Here is a 14,999-nt window from a genome sequence, read left to right as displayed (position 1 = left end):
TTTACGTATTTAAGAAAGCAAAACTTGTAATTGTAGCCGTGAAGAGATGAAATCTTGAAACAAAAACTCAACGACCTCCAAAGGTGTGGTGTAGTCTGAAGATTTCTCATGTGTAGATTTGCAACCAGAACCTTAAGATTCTTTTTTTTTTATTTGCACTCGCATTTGGAAGCACTTGTGGTGATTATACAACATATTTTGAACTATAATTATTTTATATTATGTTATGATTTAATATACGTGTAAAAATAATTAACTTAAAACAAAATGCTAATTAGAGAATCAAATTTCGAGATACTGAACTATGCTAATTTATGGTTAGAGTCTTCTTTTTCCGAAGCATTGTGCCGTCTACAGAACGAAAACCGGCTAGAACGGTTTGTGCATATTGGAAATACCGTAGAAGGTTATTTTTAAAAATTTCGGATTCTTAAAGATATTTTCAAAAACTTCTGAAATTTTTATTTGAGATAACTATAAATGAAACATGAGCAACGAGTTTGCTGAATTAACTAATTTTGTATTTTATTTTTAATTCCCACTCTGAGCTGTGAAGATCAACTAAGAAAAATGTCAGATATTTCGAAGTTTTGTTCATGTATCTAAAGTGTTCATCTCTTATTCAGTATTTTTTTTGGTTTGGTTTCACTTTTTATGAAATTTTGTTGACCTTGTCGGACTCAATTTTGAAGTACGTCGCATTTGAGGTGATAAAATCTTACAAATTTGGTAGTTAAATAAATCTGACACTATTAAGGAAGTACAAATTAAAATTGATGTTGTAAATATACTGAAGATTGATTTTATAGATGAAGGTGTTCTATTATTGTTGAGCAGTTATTTTTTGGCCGGAAAAAGCTGAAGGCTTTAAAGACAATGATAAGTTTTTTTTATCTCTAAGACAATTTATATAATCTATAATTACAAAATAGATTTGAGCAAAATTAATTAATAAATTCATAATAAATCTTCTTTTTAAGCCATGAATTATAAGAAAAATCTAACATCAATAAATAAATAAACGAATTCTATTAGGGTTTTCGAATAGTATTGAATGCCAGTAGTCAAATTTTATTTGTGAAGGTTTATTGGGAACAAAATTAAGTAACATAAGAACTTAAAATTTGAACAACAAAAGTTTTATGCGAAATTGTTACTTCTGATTTGACAGGTTCAAAGTTCTAAGCCTGCCACATGTGGTGCAACAATAATGTACGGTACGCAGCCCCCAAACTTCAACAACCACGTCTTTAACTAATACGTTAAAGATCTGCAACACATATTGGTGCCACCCAGTTCAATGTGAACTATAAAGGTTTTCTTTTTTTATTAAAAATGGTTTATAATTTTTAAATAATAAAATAATATTATAAAATTTTTAACTCCTAATCTCTTATTCAAATAAATTATTAAATAATGAAGTCTATATCTTGAGCTCGAAATACTGTAACCTACAGTAAAATCACAACCTCATAAGTAAGAGAGCTACATGTTTGGATATATCTTTAAACACATTAAATGTACAAATTCATAAAATCTTCTTAGCAAGATTTGTTCCAAGCTTCAGAATGGAATACCTATATCAACTACAGTAACAATAATAATAATAAGAACTAATTTGGAAATACTTACTCTAAGACAGATTCAAAGATGATCCATCATACAGCAATGCACCCTGAAAATTACACAGTTTGGAGCTGTAGTGTCTTTTGTATCTGATACTATTGCTTAAAAGTAGTATCATAGGGTCAATTTTTTAATATTTTGAGAAAATCAGGATACCATCGTCATTGACCCGACCATTTGAACAGAGCAATGAAGATCGATTTATTTTCCATAAGTGGGTAATGTAATGTATACATAATTTATTGTCAGAGGAATCAACGAATTATTGAAGTAATTTACGACTATAATGATCGCAGAAATTAAGTTGAGATATGGCTTCCTATATCATGCCATTTGTCACCGATAGATAACTTTTTGTGAAAGCATTTATAAACTTCAGTGTATATCGCCACTACCGAGAGCGATATAAGTCTATAGAGCCTCTAATATTCCAAAAGACATACAAAATTGGATAGAATTACAAACGCAGTTTCTTAGACGGAGTTTTCTTGAAGGTCAACCGACTGAAATGTTAATTTAGTCATGAATGATATTAAATTATATTTCGATTAGTTAATCGGAATATATTAAATTTTTAACACTTGTAAAATGAAATACAAAATTTATTAGTTTATATCTTTAATAAAAAAAAAGTAAAAATGTTTACAAAAAATTAAAAAAAAAAATATTTACATATTACAATTTACTAAAGAGAGTTAAAATTTAACCGGCAGCAGATTTCAAAGCACCAGGACTGAGTTTACGATTCTTAATCTGGTAGCGTGCCTTATAACCATCTTTATCGGCAGTGTACATGGTCATTGTTTCGGTATCAGTCTTTTCATCATACACGGAGTAGGTACCCATAACAACGAGTTCTTCTTTATCTGTACCAGGATTCATGATCACACCAATTTCTTCACGTTTGCTGCCATTTGGTTCTTCCAAGCTAAATTAATTTATAAAAAAACAATATTTTTTATATCAGGAGATCAGGAGTATAACAGCGGAAAATATAATATATATACTTGAAGCGGTATCCTTCTTTGGTAGGTTGTTGTTCATAATATTCTGTCATAATTTTTGGGAATATGTAATCAAGGAAACCAGCTGAGGTAGATGCGGAAAGTGCAGCCACAACGGCTAACAGAAGAAACTAAAAAGGGAAGAAAGGTTATTAAATCAATTTAGTGTAGGTAATAATTATAAAAGTATAAGTTGGATATTTATAATTATAAGTTTTAAATACATCTAAAAAAATATGTATGAAGGTATGAAAGTATTCGTTTAAAACATTTAGTTTCACATCCGGCCTAGACCACTAAAGACTAATGATTAGAGGGTTGAGATAATTGTATTCTTCCCATGGAACTACCATTTTAACAAAAATGAATAATAAATACCATTAATTTACTAACTTGGTTTGGACTATGAGAAGTGCATATTTAGAATTATTTAAATTTCAAATACAATAGCCATATGGTCATTAGTGCTTTAGATATTTTATAGTAATTTAAATATTAAAGAAACTGTGCAAAACAATAATAATAATATTTTAAATGTTAATATTGAGTCTTCTATAATTAAATTGAAACTACTATTAAAAACAGAGAGTTTCATAATAATATTTATTACATTTATCCATTTATTGAATCAAGTAAGCATTTAAGATGTGTGGGTATGTAGCATATTTTCATGATTTCAATAATAATTTGATCACAATTAGATTAAAGAAAAGTTGTCGCGAATGCACGATCTATAGACACATATTCGGAAAATAAAAGAACCAGAAGTTTTTACAGAAGTATGCCATACCATACATAATTTATATAGATCGAAAGAACCACAGAAAAGGAATAAATGGACGATTTGGAGACATCCTTATAGTGCAAGCTGATAGAAATATAAGCATAACTGTTTTATTGTTCTTTTATAACTTCCTATTATAGAAGATGATAGATAATTAGTAGAGGGCAACACCACTTATGGAAGACGGACTTCTTTAGGATCTTATAAGTGGCTCTAGAATCTTTCATTGCAACACTCGGAATTAGTGAATCGCTTCAGGTAAAACTTTTACATAGTAATTGTATACAATAAACTGCATTCCATAAAAAGAAGTCTTTTATATATTTCACTTATATAAACTAATGAAACTAAATACACTAGTGTATTCAGTGGGGTGGATAGATTAAGTGAATAGATCTTGACAATATAATATAAACATAACGAGAACGTATATAACTCTGTTATATTTTTATTTATATATTGTTATATTAAAAATTATTTAAAATTTCGATTATGGAATGTTAATAACTTCAGACAGACTTATTAACTTTTACAAGTAACTGTAGACGAGAAGCAATAGTAGAGTTTGTTAAGGTTTTAAAGCAAAAACTGTTTGTAAAAATTCTCAAAAATAGCACAAATAAGAATATTGCGTACTAAATACACCTATACTATATTTACTATATAGGTGTAATGACTAAATAAATTAAACTGCTTGCTACAATCTTTCAGCGGTTATTGTAATTAATTTAGTGATGTACTAAAAATTTCACAAACATATTATCAAGCATATCCCTTGGAGAAATTCTAGCTATACCATTGGTTAGACAGGTTCGGTTATAGGGACATTAACTATAGGTATATGACACACTTAGGCCACTTACAAGCCCACTGTGATATGAGTACCGTGTGCAGTAGAGCTTCACACTTTCTCTACTTTATTTTGAAAATCATTTTTATTCTACAAGAAATTTCTTCCACTGAAATGTTGACAAGGGTTAATAAGCTATCTACTAATAAGATATCAATATATAGGTATTTTGAGGTTTAAAGAGGGAGATAATGTCTTATTAATTGGTGTACATTTTCTTAATGCTCCTAGTCAACATAGATCCAGAGTAGTCAGATTGAACTTTACTATGCACTGACAGCCAGAGGACGCATATGTGATACAGTTGAAGACACGTTTCAATTTAACTTAGCATTAAATAATAAAACTAAATATTCAGAGTTTAGAGAGATTATTAAAAGAGCGACTTTAAAATCATATCTACTATATGATCCACTAAAAACTTGTTTAATAGCTCGAACTACATTTCAAATATAAATCGCAATTCAGTGTCATTTAGATACATACCAAACCACGTTAAGTTATTTTACTACGATTGTTAGTTTATCAAAGCAATTAATTTGCAAATTAAGTGCAAGTTTTGCTTTATAAAAGACTAAAATATTATTGATATTGAAATTTATTAAGATTGAATATGACTTGGGATTTACTAAAAAAAAATGATAATAATAGTAATTTTTAACGACTGCCAAGTTTGCGACTTTGCGAAGTATATGTTAATACATGAAGACATAAACAAAGTAAATATATTAAATATTCATATTTTTATTGGAGCAAAATAGTACAATATACGAGTATCAATCATTAAGATCATTTACATATTTGTACTTCATTTGATTCAATATTTCTTCCGCGAAATATTTAAAAAAATGTGATTCAAATGTTAAGGGGTTTTTTATATTATTTAATATTTCAATTGTCTTATTATTTTATTCATTAGTTTGTTATGTTGAAGCTATTCGAGCCAGTGCACTTGAGCACTTTTAAACTCTATTAACTGTGAGGTATCTTCAAAATCCCTCTTTACGCCTTGACTGGATTATTGTTTATCACTTCATCAGACTAAGCAATAATTGAGCTCAGATCTGCATACCTCCCCGAGGAGCCTGTAACCATTCTGAGATTCGATAACGCGATGTAGGTAAGTCTGTCAGTTTTCATAAATAATTTCAGGGCTCTATAATATAATATAATTATAATTAAAACTACAAGACTGTGAATTTTTACTATGAAAGTCCACTAAGTAAATGGCAAGACGGATATTCTTTTCCTTTAACCTCGTAGGTCGGTTTCAAAACTCTGGAATTTTATATCTAGATGCAGGATGTGCAGTAACAACACTGTACTTATGCGCTACAGTAGAGGAAGCATTTCCGTTACTAAAACTAACTAAATGAATTGAATCAGGTTTAGAATTAATTAAATAAAAGTTTTTTGTTGTGATTCACTACTATTCTAAAACCCATCTATTGATAAGATAGTTTTCGCTAGTCATAATTCACTTAAAAAATTAAATTTAGTACAAAATTTGCTTCTTAATCTGCTTATAGGTAATATATTTTACAAATATCCTTCCTTATGAATGCTCGAAATCGGCAGCAAAACGAGATCACTAAGTAAATCTGACTAATTATTAATCGAGATTAGTTAATTTAGAAATAGAATATCAGTAACTTTAAGTAGGACTGAAAACAGTAGGATTGTGTAACAGTTAGGCTCGCACATAGACTTTGAGATCCAACCGATACTCTTACGGTATGTGCTGTTAAGTTTGAGAACAAATCTAATTGCTTTTTAATCGAGATTAGTTAATTTAGAAATAGGATATCAATAACTTTAAGTGGACTGAAAACAGTGCAATTGTGTAACAGGTAGGCTCGCACATAGGCTTTGAGATCCAACAGATACTCTTACGGTATGTGCTGTAAAGTTTGAGAACAAATCTAATTGTTTTTTAATCGAGATTAGTTAATTTTGAAATAGGATATTAGTAACTTTAAGTAGGACTGAAAACGGAAGGGTTGTGTAACAAGTAGGCTCGCACATAGGCTTTGAGATCCAACAGATGTTATTGCGGTGTGTGCTCCTAGGTTTGAGAAGTTCTGAAGAAAACTTCTAAGTAAATATTTGCAAATTTAAAACTTTAGAGCGAATTAAAATTGTATAGTTTTTTATGTAGGAAACTCATATAATTTCGCGCCAAAAAGTCAATAATTTTTTTTAGTCCCCTTATATACGTATTAAGAAAATCTTTTAATAAAGTTTGTAAGGATTTCATATTTAGCAGAAGTTAATAAAACTAACACATTTTTCACATTTTGATATCCACTAGTATCTAGTAGTAAATATTATATGTATTATATCAAATGTATGCACTTCCCAAGTTTTGTATATTTAATCCAAATTATACTCCGTTTAATATATAGAAACTTTTTTTATTATTGTATATATTTTTAAAATATATATATATTTTAAACATAATTATTTCAATAAAGTCATTTCCTTAAAAACTTTGTTAAGATAATATTTCCAATATATTTTTATATGCCTTAAGCGAAAATCCTCTACACGAAACACTTTAACTATTATTTTTATCTTTCACTTGTAGTTTGCTCTACTCTTTGAGTTTTTTTTCAACTCACCAATTTTGCAGATGCCATGGTGAAGCTCGTTGAAGATCACAACTAAGACTGAAATATGAAATTCATCTCAGTTCAGCACGTTGGCTTCGGTACTATTTGCGTGTAAAAGCGCTAAAGACAATCTTCAAGAATATTATGTTATGTTTTTTTATTGTGTTTTCTTAACATTTCATTTATTGAATTTGATTATAAAGTTGCTAATATTACACCAAACCGGTCAACTAGCAAAACTAATCCAACAACATGTTTCACATCCATAAATTTCAAGATACAAATTTTAAGTTTTATTAAAATAATAAATAACAAATAATATTATTTTAAATTTTATATAAACATTTAAATCGCGAAATAGTTAACTGTTTAAACTGTTAAATCGATACCCTTTACATATGTTGGGTTTATTATTATAATATATTTATTTGGAATATTGTGTATTTTTCAAATTGATTTAATATCATTTATTATTAGAAATAATTATTAATAATATCGCAATTAGGGTCGAAGAGGCCTTATATATATTTTAGTAGCTTTACTAAAATGAAAATATTACAAACCAGAAGTTTTACTGTTCCAATGTAACCCAAATATTAATTGGAGTGGAAGTCCACTACCTGGTTGGTTGTAGTTTTCCTATGCGTTTTAGTAGTGTTCTACTAAATTTCTGTTAATAGAATAGCTTCACCCCATATAAATTTCGTTTAATAAATAAGATTTACATTTATGTTGTTTTCGTTCCCGAAATTTGAAATGTCCTGAAATGTCTATTTAACCATAGTTTTTATAAGTATTTTCGTTACGACTTATGTTATTGTATATATGACAATACAATGTAAAAGGAATCCGAAACTATTAAATAAGACACTCAAAATTTTTTAATCGATCAAAATAAATTTTGAAGTACGTGCAACATGATCCCCGACAACTTATATATATATAATTTTATATCTTAACTCCTAAGTTCCGTTGAAAATTTGAAATCTTAAAATATTTTGTTAAATGTAAGTCAATGTAATGCAAAGACCTGTTAAATTTTTAACACTTGTAAAATTAAACACAAAATTTATTAATTTATCACTTTAATAAAAAAAAAATAAAAATGTTTACAAAAAATTAAAAAAAAAAAATTATTTACATATCTCAAGAACATAATTACAATTCACTGAAGAAGGTTAAAATTTAACCGGCAGCAGATTTCAAAGATCCAGGACTGAGTTTACGATTCTTAATCTGATAGCGTGCCTTGTAACCATCTTTATCGGCAGTGTACATAGTCATTGTTTCGGTATCAGTCTTTTCATCATACACGGAGTAGGTACCCATAACAACGAGTTCTTCTTTATCTGTACCAGGATTCATGATCACACCAATTTCTTCACGTTTGCTGCCATTTGGTTCTTCCAAGCTAAATTAATTTATAAAAAAACAATATTTTTTTATCACGAGATCAGGAGTATAACATCGGAATATATAATATATATACTTGAAGCGATATCCTTCTTTGGTAGGTTGTTGTTCATAATATTCTGACATGATTTTTGGGAATACGTAATCCAGGAGACCAGCTGAGGTAGACGCGGAAAGAGCAGCCACAACGGCTAACAGAAGAAACTGAAAAAGGAAGGAAGGTTATTAAAGGTTACTAATTGATATTGATAATAACGATATTAGTATAAGTTGGAAATTTATGTTATAATTATAAATTTCAAATACATCGTAAATGAAAAATATGCTTTTAATGTGTTCAATTAAAAAGACCTAGTTTCTCATCCAAACTCGAACACTAAAGACTAATGATTAGAAATTGAGATAATTTTATTCTTCCCCTGGAATTTAATTAATTTTAATTAATTTACTAACTTGCTTTTGACTATGACAACTTAGAATTATTTGAATTTAGATTTTAAAAGCCACATGGTCTTTAGTGCTTTAGATATTTTATAGTAGTTTAAATATTTAATATTTTAGATGTTAATGTTGAGTATTTTCTATAAAGAAATTAGAATTACTAAAAATAATTTGTATTATCCAAAAGAGTAATATAGTAAATAATATTACACCTGTACATTTAAATATAAACATATTTTAATTTAGTTATTTCGTTTTAAATATTTTAGTAAAAGTGGATTTTCACGCAGGAAATTGATTTTAAAAAAAATTGATTTAAATTTTTTAAAACCTATTATTATTTTTTCTTCATTAAACTATTATAATTTAGCTGTTATGCATTTCGTTGGTAGCAGCAGTTTATAAACTAGTTAGTAATTAAATCTAGCAGAATTAAGTGGCATACTTTTTTCGCATTATCATATTCACTAAACTATTATCTATTATGAAACATATTCACTTCCAAAGTCTTGTATATTTAATCCAATTTATAGTCCGTTTAATATTTCTTCCTAACATGATGAAAACTTTTTTTATTATTATATAAATTGGAGCAGAGTTCTAGTGAGCTTAAGAAAAAATTTTAGCAAAATTCCAGTGAACTTAAGATAAAACTTAAGGAACTAGGTCAACATACTGTTAAAGTAAAAAAAATATTGCAGCACCTTGCCCAAAAAAGGATAGAGATTCAGGGTTTATCAAAAGGACCTGAACGTCCAGGAGTGAAAGAAGAGTATACGACAGTTAGGAAGTCGTTATGATGATTTGCAACAGAATCGTACTTCATCAACGGTTGTTCGCCAAAGTGTAGCAATCAAGCTGTAACCACCCATGTTTGATGGAACGGTAACGCTCGAAGTTCTCCAGTTTTTTGAAAGTTTGTTTGGCTACAGCATATAAAGTACGTAAGAGCTACCACAAGCTAATCAGTGCATTACAGCGTAGGTATAGCAGTATTTTTATGACACCGCTACGCAGAGTGGAATTGAAGACATGAGTGCAGCAGGCTGTTTAGAGCCTTGAGGAGCATTCCGCGAATATCGAACTATTATGTAATTTAATCACAATTCACAATTTTATTTGGATTTGGAAACCAAGCGCCAGATGGTAATGTTTTCCAAAAGAGATCAATGCTACAACAGTTGACAGTGGATTGACTGACGAGACCACCGGTTTAATTTGCTGACTCGTAACAAAAGTGCGGAAAGCAGAAACGGAAACGGATGTCTTGATAGATTTAATACGTCAGTTTAAAGTTCCTTTAACTAAGAATAATAGCAAATTTAGTGGGAAATGTTTTTTAGTGACAAAACCGGACATATGGTACTTGGTTGCCTTTTCAATTGTTTATCAGGTTCTAGTGATTTTCAATGACTGCGCAGGGTCAAAGTTTCGGCAACAGTATTTTCAATATATTTTTATATCCTTTAAGCGGGGATTCACTACACGAAACACTTTAACTGTTAATTGTATTTTTCACTTTTTTTGTTTGACTCACTAATTTTGCAGATGCCATGGTGAAGCTCGTTGAAGATCAAAACTAAAACTGAAAGATGAAATGCATCTCAGTTCAGCACATTGGGTTCGGTAGAATTTACTTGCAAAATCCAACGTCAATCTTCAAGAATATTATATTATGTTTTTTTATTGCGTTTTTTTAACATTTCATTTATTGAATTTGATTATAAAGTTGCTAATATTTAGTCAAACCGGTCAACTAGCAAAACTAATCCAACATGTTTCACATCTACAAATTTTAAGATAAAAAATAATTTTTGTTTTTATATTTTATACAAATATTTAAATCACAAAATAATTAACTGTTTGAACCGTTAAATCAATACCCTTCGTATGTGTTAGTTATATAACTCTAATTAATTTATTTTAAATAAAAGAACCGATTATAAATGATATAGCAACTAGTGTCAAAGCATTATTTTTTAGTCAATTTTTCTTACTAGTATATTGACAACTTTCTGATTTATTTTCTGAGCTCGTTTGGATCTTAAGTTATACGATTTCATGATCTTTTACTTAAATGTATGTTTCTCTTGATTTATTGTAGACGTGAAAATGACAAAACTTTATTGTAGACTACACAGCAATAGAGGCCCTATGCTCCGTGAAGAGAAGAAGATAGCGGTAAGTAAGTCGGGGAGTACATAGCGGTGTAGTGCTCAAATTTCAAAATTTTACTATAGACTATGGAAGTACTTGACCTTCTTTGGGTTGATTTCGGTATGGCCCTCAACTTCACAAATTTTCTCTTATGGACGTAATTGCCTCGAAACATCTTGTTCCAAGTGATAAACGAAACTCACTAGTACGATACATTATCGATCACAATCGAATAGACACATTTTTAAAATTGTAAATATCATATATATTCACACTGAATAGATATTTATATAGATTATTATCTGGTTTCTTTTTTGCTGAAGTTAATTATCATGCAGAAATCTTTTTTAATGTTACGTTGGTAAAGGACAGTTCTGTACGAATAGACTAGCTATACTGGAAGTTGTTAGCTGTCTGGTTTACATAGCATAAAAAACCACAACTGGTTTTAATCTTTTTCATATTATTACTATGTTGAGGCTAGTTAAGTCAGTGTACTTGAGCAGTTTTACTCTCTATTAATTGCAAGTTTTCTTCATAACCCCTCTCTATGCCTTTACTGGATTATTGTTTACTTCATCAGACTAAGCAATAATTGACTGCAGATCTGCATACTTTCTGTATATCGATATCAGTAAAACATTAATTAGTCATTTCTGTGAAGAATAATTTTTCTTTCTGGTAATGATATATCATTATTATCATTACCATTTCATTATTATTGAAATGATAAACATATTATCCCAAGAATCTTTTATGCTCTAGTTAGATCTTTTCAAGGATTTTAGTGCTGTAAGTGGGTAGATTTTGAAAGACAAAGGAAGGCAAAGAAATTATCACAGAAGAGAGTATGATGTATTGATTATATAAATGTAGTGACATTATCCTAACGCTGTCAAAACTATGTAACTAACCACTAAACACTAAGCTCGATCACATATAGTATGTGCAACTTATTATACCAGTAAACATAAGACAGAAGGGTATAATGAAAACTATCTGTTGGCAAAATATTTTAAATAAAACATTAAATCAGTTAAAGCCAGAAACAGATGATATAGCTAAAAAATATTAATCAAATTAGTAACAGAACTGAAATATAAGCGAAAAAGAAGTTTTAATTAATTAAACGTTACTTGAAATGCTTAAGTTAATATAATTATAAATTTTAATTAGTAAACATGTTTAAACAATATTAAATAATTTAAGAAAAATAAAATCAATATATTTAAATTTTATGCAGTATTTTGTACAAAAAAAAAACGCAAATCTTTTAATATGAAAAAACTGGGTTAATTAGGGCCAAACTTGTTGAAACTGGAGCGAAAAATTACTGTAATTTACGTCGAGAAACATTCATACGGAATATATTTATATATATATTCATCTGTTTTTATGTGCATAAATATTTATATAAGTAATTCAAGATAAGACCGCACACCGTACACCATTCCATACAATCGAACATCTGCATATTTTCTTTATGGAATTGAAAAAAATACGCCAAATGGCGTCAAAAACTCAGTAAACCCGTGTCTGAGATTTGTGACTAATTTGGCGCTTAAATGATCAAGTTTTGTGAGGCCGTTATAATGTTATTATGCGCTTAGTTCCGGATAGTCAATGTGCTTCTTCAAATGCCAATGGTAACAACCTTGATCTTGGTTGGATCACAAAAATAAAGCGAGATTAGATTGATCGGCATGAATTTAAAATTTTTTTATAAACTTGTACAAACAGGAATAAACTAGTAAATTAAATAAACTAGTAAATATTATATAAGATAATATTCTTATTTATTATATATACAACACTATAATTTGTATCTACAGATACGTCAATAATACATACCAGAATTTTGGTTTCGTTCTTGGTTTGTCACTTTTACTTTCGTAAGTAAAAAATATAATCTAACCTGTTATGCTAATTGAATGCTAAAATCTTTTAATTTGGTTGTTTTTTTCATCATTTTATTTTTTTATATATTAACTAAATTAACTATTTTTAAGTAAAAATTAATTGTTTTCAAATGGCAATCGCATAGTTGTTAGTCCCCACGCCTACAGTGAACTTGTCGATATTAAAACTTAGCTCATCGCAGAAGATGAGTGTATGCCGATGTCATATCGTTTATGAAATTAATTTCGAGTTTGACTAGAAATTCGATATATGACATTTTATTTCAATAAATATTTAATACAAAAATAATTTCATGGCAATTTATTATCTTTGCTAATACCATAATTAATGATAAATTTTCTATAAAGTTAATATCATTAATCAATTCTTTTATTTAACTTATGTGGGTGGCTTTCCAAATGTGAACTATTAACATAGGCTATTGTAATTTGGGGAATTACCTTTTAATATATTTTACAAGTGTTTTTTTTTCAGTTAATAGTTTGATTACAATAATGTTCAAAATTATTTTAGTGATTATATGGCCTTAACTATTATTATCCAGTTTATTGAATTATTTAAATTAAATTAAAATAATAAAATGCAACCTCCCAAAATCGAAGTAGGCAAATCAAAAACACATATTCAATATAAAATTTATAAATCTTAATCCATTCTTTTTATTATTTAGTATTACTACATTTATTTACTAAACTGAGTTACAGGATTCATAAATACTTTATTAAATATATGTAAGGGGTTAACATGCTAACTTATTAGAGAATTATTAATCAACTAAAAAATAAGGGGGATCAGAAAATGGGTTTCTGGTTCACATTAGGCAGCTCTGTGTCATTAACATATGTCAAATAAAACTATCATCTATAGCATCAATAAGGGGGAACCCATTTTCTGGATCACATTAGACAAGTCTATGTCGGTAACATATGTCAAATAGAACTATCATCCATAGCATCAAATATGTAGTTTACGGTTTGCCATTTCCATAACATCTATCATTTAACAACTTCTTTCTGTATGTGATAAAATTATAAAAATGTAAAATAGAGGCTGCGACTATTTTTCTCATCTAATTTTTCGGTATGATGTCTAATTTTTCCCTTGATGGAAATTTCAACAAACAAATGTGTCACATATAAAGTAGTTAACATATACAAGTTTGAAGATGTTCCCTGAAGCAGATTTAAATGATATTATATATCATAACTAATGACAAGATTGAAAAAATATATTGGTATGAAGAATTTGATCGTCTTTTGATCATCTATATTTTTAAGCTGACTACATGATTCTATAACTACTATTATTATTAGAACGGACTAATAGCTATATTACCACTGGAGAAAGTTCAGCAGTCGTCTAACTATTAAGAAACGCAATTAAATCCTTTGCCTTACCTTTTTACCTTTTGATTCTGGATAACGACAGTATACAATCGACAAGATACATTTTCAAGATAGAATCACAATTAGTATAACTCACAGTTGAATTATTACTAAAACCATCTCAACGATGACGTGTAGAATGACGGAACTCAAAGATATCCGCAAGCAGAAAATGTGAAGCACATCAAGAAACTTGCAAAAATTCCATTTATTTTGGAAATAAAATTATTTCTCAATTAGAATAATAAAAAAAATATTATTTAATTCTTTAAATGTATGAAGATTAATGATTCATTGGAAGTACAATCGATGGAATGCGATTCTAATTTTATTGTGAAATAATTATGTTAATATCCAAATCGAATTTGCATTTCAAAGTGATTTATTTTAATGAATTAACTAATTTGCTATAATTTTTGCTTTTAACATTTGAGATATAATTTTCAAAAGTTAATTTCATATTCATGATCTTTTTATATATATTATTTTATGTTTTTTTTTGTAGCTTAAGAAAAGTCGCAAAAATAATAATAATAAGTATCTGCTGAATTGCTATAGAAGCGTCAAGTTTCTATCAATAAATAATTGAAGATTAATGATTTTGCTATTGATAAATCTATATTATTATTTTTAATCATTTCAATTAATTGATATATTATTAATTAAAATACAAAATGAATTAAAGTTTTTCTTAAATGTATAGTTTTAGATAGGTTCATTTAGTTTGCTAATGACATTTTTATGGAAAATAATTATTTCAACAGGCAATTGATATATTTATTTTTTTATTATATATTTTTTTGTCAG

The 14,999-nt window shown here is 28.3% G+C and overlaps 2 protein-coding genes across 2 annotated transcripts; both read right to left on the bottom strand.

The window, feature by feature from the left end:
- Positions 1-2,312: 2,312 nt before the first annotated feature.
- On the bottom strand, positions 2,313-6,928 carry LOC119682952 (endocuticle structural glycoprotein SgAbd-9-like). The gene is made up of 3 exons (XM_038096529.1): positions 6,886-6,928; positions 2,634-2,761; positions 2,313-2,554 (listed from the first exon to the last, which is right to left on the bottom strand). The coding sequence occupies exons 1-3, from the start codon at positions 6,901-6,903 to the stop codon at positions 2,329-2,331; spliced, it is 372 nt and encodes a 123-aa protein (XP_037952457.1). The 5' UTR covers positions 6,904-6,928; the 3' UTR covers positions 2,313-2,328.
- Positions 6,929-8,027: 1,099 nt separating this feature from the next.
- Positions 8,028-10,303, bottom strand: LOC119682953 (endocuticle structural glycoprotein SgAbd-9-like). The gene is made up of 3 exons (XM_038096530.1): positions 10,268-10,303; positions 8,366-8,493; positions 8,028-8,287 (listed from the first exon to the last, which is right to left on the bottom strand). Exons 1-3 carry the CDS (start codon positions 10,283-10,285, stop codon positions 8,062-8,064), a joined length of 372 nt encoding a protein of 123 aa, XP_037952458.1. The 5' UTR covers positions 10,286-10,303; the 3' UTR covers positions 8,028-8,061.
- Between the last annotated feature and the right edge of the window lie 4,696 nt (positions 10,304-14,999).

The sequence above is a fragment of the Teleopsis dalmanni genome, chromosome 2 (assembly GCF_002237135.1).
Source record: "Teleopsis dalmanni isolate 2A chromosome 2, ASM223713v2, whole genome shotgun sequence".
Lineage (NCBI taxonomy): Eukaryota > Metazoa > Arthropoda > Insecta > Diptera > Diopsidae > Teleopsis > Teleopsis dalmanni.
Note: the sequence above shows the minus strand (reverse complement) of the source record. Positions and strands in the feature narration are given on the sequence as shown.

Bases quoted from the DNA above. Each gene is read 5' to 3' on its own strand.
- LOC119682952 (XM_038096529.1), bottom strand. The intron at 2,555-2,633 runs GTATATATATTA...AAATTAATTTAG, and splicing joins AAAGAAGGATACCGCTTCAA to CTTGGAAGAACCAAATGGCA.
- LOC119682953 (XM_038096530.1), bottom strand. The intron at 8,288-8,365 runs GTATATATATTA...AAATTAATTTAG, and splicing joins AAAGAAGGATATCGCTTCAA to CTTGGAAGAACCAAATGGCA.